The sequence below is a fragment of the Nanorana parkeri genome, unplaced genomic scaffold (assembly GCF_000935625.1).
Source record: "Nanorana parkeri isolate BGI_ZX_2015 unplaced genomic scaffold, ASM93562v1 scaffold833, whole genome shotgun sequence".
NCBI classification, from domain to species: domain Eukaryota; kingdom Metazoa; phylum Chordata; class Amphibia; order Anura; family Dicroglossidae; genus Nanorana; species Nanorana parkeri.
The window spans coordinates 233,295-236,559 of NW_017307101.1; the positions used below are offsets into that span (position 1 = coordinate 233,295).

Consider the following 3,265-nt stretch of genomic DNA (forward strand, 5'->3'; position numbering starts at 1 on the left):
CCCCCCCCCCCCCCCCAAGAGTGTTTGAAAGTATGCAGCTATTGTATTCTCTGTATAGAAAACCTATAATGCTTTTTGACATCAGTGTTGTATTTGAACTCTGTAATAACTGTTCATTTGCAAAAAAAAAACAACTTGTACAGAACTATACTTTTTTTCCATTTTCTGAGATGAGAGAGAGACCTTATAGCACAAAGTATGCTGGCAAATGGCGCACCTCCACCACTCTCCCAGTTATACAGACCATAATTAATATGCAGAAAATGATTGGGTAAACCCACATGTACATTTCTTTCACCACTACTTTCTTTTTACAGTGGCTTTTTAAAATAAATGCAACATTTTGGAAGTTTAATCAAAGGCTTGACATAGTACAACACTTTGTTGGGCAGAGGCATTTGATTACAAAAGTGGGACTGCTGCTGACTTCTCAAACCTATCGCTGTCACATGTTTGGGAGCCCTACCCATCAAATCCTGATTGTAAACCGTGACCCAGAACTCTCGGTGACCGCTCATTTGCTGTGCCGTCTGATGCATATATGCTGTGGCATGGCATTAAGGCCCACCCGCCATGCTGCTGCATATAGGCATACACCCGGTGGAAAGGCTTTAAGAAATACAGTTGACTGGACTTGGGTTTAAAAGTACAAAGATAGGAAGACCACTATCTTTAGCAACTGGCAGTCCTGAAGATTTAGCAAGCACTTGATGCAACTATTAACACCTTTTTGTGTACTGCAGGTTTTCTGTACTGCAGGTTTCAAACTTTCATCAATTTTATGTTCTATAAAGTTCAGTTGTGTACAAATTACTTTGCTACTAATACTTCCTTCATCCTCATGTTTGTGTAAACAGTATATGTATTTTTTCTCTTATGTTTACAGTATATACAACATATTACTGCTGGACTATACGCAAAGGAAACTTATTTTAATTTTTTAATCTTGTAGGTGGGGAAAGTGACGCAGAGTCTGAATTAACCTACAAAATGCAAGATTCGGGTAAAAAGGACATGTCTTTCAGACGGACTTCCGCAGTGGAGCCCAAAGCAGCTTCTAATTTTAATCAGTTTCTTCCAAGTAAAGCAAAACCGATAGCCTACAAGCCAGCACCCTTGAGGAAGAATAGAGTAGATAGGAATGAGGACAACAGAAAGAGCTGGGCAAACCCAGTCTTCACAGAGCCAGATGGCACATTTTCCAGGTATGTCTGTTTTTATATGCATGATGGTTGGCTGGTTATAATGATGCGTTTGAAAATGGTGGTGTTTCTAATCTTTTATATTTATTTGGTCATAGTAAATGGCTTAGTGTAGTACTTCAAGTACTAACATATTTTGTATATATTTATTATGTATATTATGAATGTTATAACCGTTACTACATTTCAAATATTTACATGGCATCTGATTCGCAAAGTCCCAAAAACGTTGCTGCTTAGAAGACTTTGCAGAGACAAGGTATTAACACACAGAAAATTTATATGCAAAACATTTTTGAAGCAGTTCAGATTCAGAGGATGATGGAAAGTTACCTGATTTGATACTTGATGATTTGGCACAAAGAAAGTTTCGCATAAATGCCAAGCCATCTGCGACTTCCATTCTCCACGCTCCATTCAAAACTGGCTCTGTGAAACCTTTCAAATCTGAAAAAGAAATGGCACCTGTGAGTTCTCTGGATGGGTCATTCAGGTCAGAGTTATGAAGTTAGCCATTGGGCAGTTCATCTTGCTTTTCATATGTGTGGATTTTCAGCTATTCTTGTTTGACAAATTTAAGCCTGCTTATTATGGATATGTAAGTGCTTGACATCTGGTAAGACGATCTAAATGTTTGCCGTGTTAGATTTGTTAAAAGCATGCTGAGTAAAGTAAATAAGCTTGGCATCATGAGTAACTGGTCCTTTTTATACATTAGCCAAGACCAAGGATTGGTTCAGAAGAGCCAAGATGGCCTAAAAACTCAATTAGATTATGTCAGATTTTCTTCAGATGAAGAGGATGATGATTTCCCGAGAGAAGTTCCAAATATCATCAAGGATGACCTCTATGCTAGAAAAGTCAGTTTACCTCCACATCACTTGAAGGACAGGGCATTCCTTCACAAATCTGAACAAATGGAGGGTCAAGCTCAGAAAATAATGTGGAATAGGACTCATTCTCGACATTGGTACAATGAATTTCAGGGTTTCAGGTTTGTGTACCTATTTTGGCTGTATATGTACGCGGATGCGTTGTACGGAGGACCAACACTAAACAACCCCCAGCATAGATGAATGCTACAGAGAGGAAACCGTTCATCTTTGTCCCTCTGTCTACCTGAATGCGTTAGTTTATAACTTTTACATAATAAGAACAAAAGCAACGTAGCCTACTGTTATGCACTGCAGTATATATTGGGCAATTTTTAATGCTATTAGCCCATGTCATTCCACTAAATGCATATTTTCCTTTCTGTACTAAAGAAGGTGCAAGCCTTAACTTTTTAAATTAGGCCACAAGTTGACTATTTTTTGTGCCTGAGTGAAGACTTTGCTCACTTAGCTCTACCTTCATGCCATAGGGTCTCACTTCAGGGGTAGTTCAGAACTCATGCTGTGGTTTGCATATCTTAGCATTAAGGGAAATGCAATTAAAACTGGGATTACTTGTATTGTTTAGACCTGGGAACTCTTTTGCAAATATCTTACCAATGAGTGAGACAAAAAAAATAAATGCTTTAGTCCACCAACATCTGCCCAACAGTTAGTCCAGCACTGGTTTTAATGTCCTTTTAAAATAGAGATGAAAATTTGTTTTTAAGACATTTTACAGCTGTTAGCTGCTAAGATTGCCAGTCTTTTGATCAGACACCATTGAAGCAGGGATACTTGTCTCCTCATCAGATTTTTTTTAATGTATAGTAATGTTGTGAAAATCCTAAAACCTGCAAACCAGATTCTCATTCGACATTTTATTGTAATGACTGCAGTAAGCGAGCCATGGAGGACAGTGAATGGACATCTGATATTGCATCAGTCCTAAAGCTCAAAACTGATGTCCTGCAAGACAAGAAATTTGAAGCAGACACTATCAGTAAAGCGAGCAAGAAAACAGTGGATCAATCCGAAAAGCCAAGGTGGTGATGATGGCATGATTTGCATGTTGGATATTGTTTAACGCCCTATAACTATAATTGTGTTTGTTTAGTTTGATCTTGTTTGGAGCATTTTAGAGAACAAGAATTGGAGATAATCTAATGTAAATGTATCCCATATAGCTTT

General features: G+C 38.1%; 1 protein-coding gene across 1 annotated transcript in view; it reads left to right on the plus strand.

Moving 5' to 3' along the window:
• Positions 1-3,265, plus strand: part of LMO7 (LIM domain 7) — a 152,099-nt gene that overhangs the window by 108,716 nt on the left and 40,118 nt on the right. The window contains exons 8-10 of the mRNA XM_018565316.1: positions 953-1,205; positions 1,507-1,695; positions 1,921-2,196. Coding sequence (XP_018420818.1) covers positions 953-1,205; positions 1,507-1,695; positions 1,921-2,196 — 718 coding nt within the window. The remainder of the gene's footprint in view (positions 1-952; positions 1,206-1,506; positions 1,696-1,920; positions 2,197-3,265) is intronic.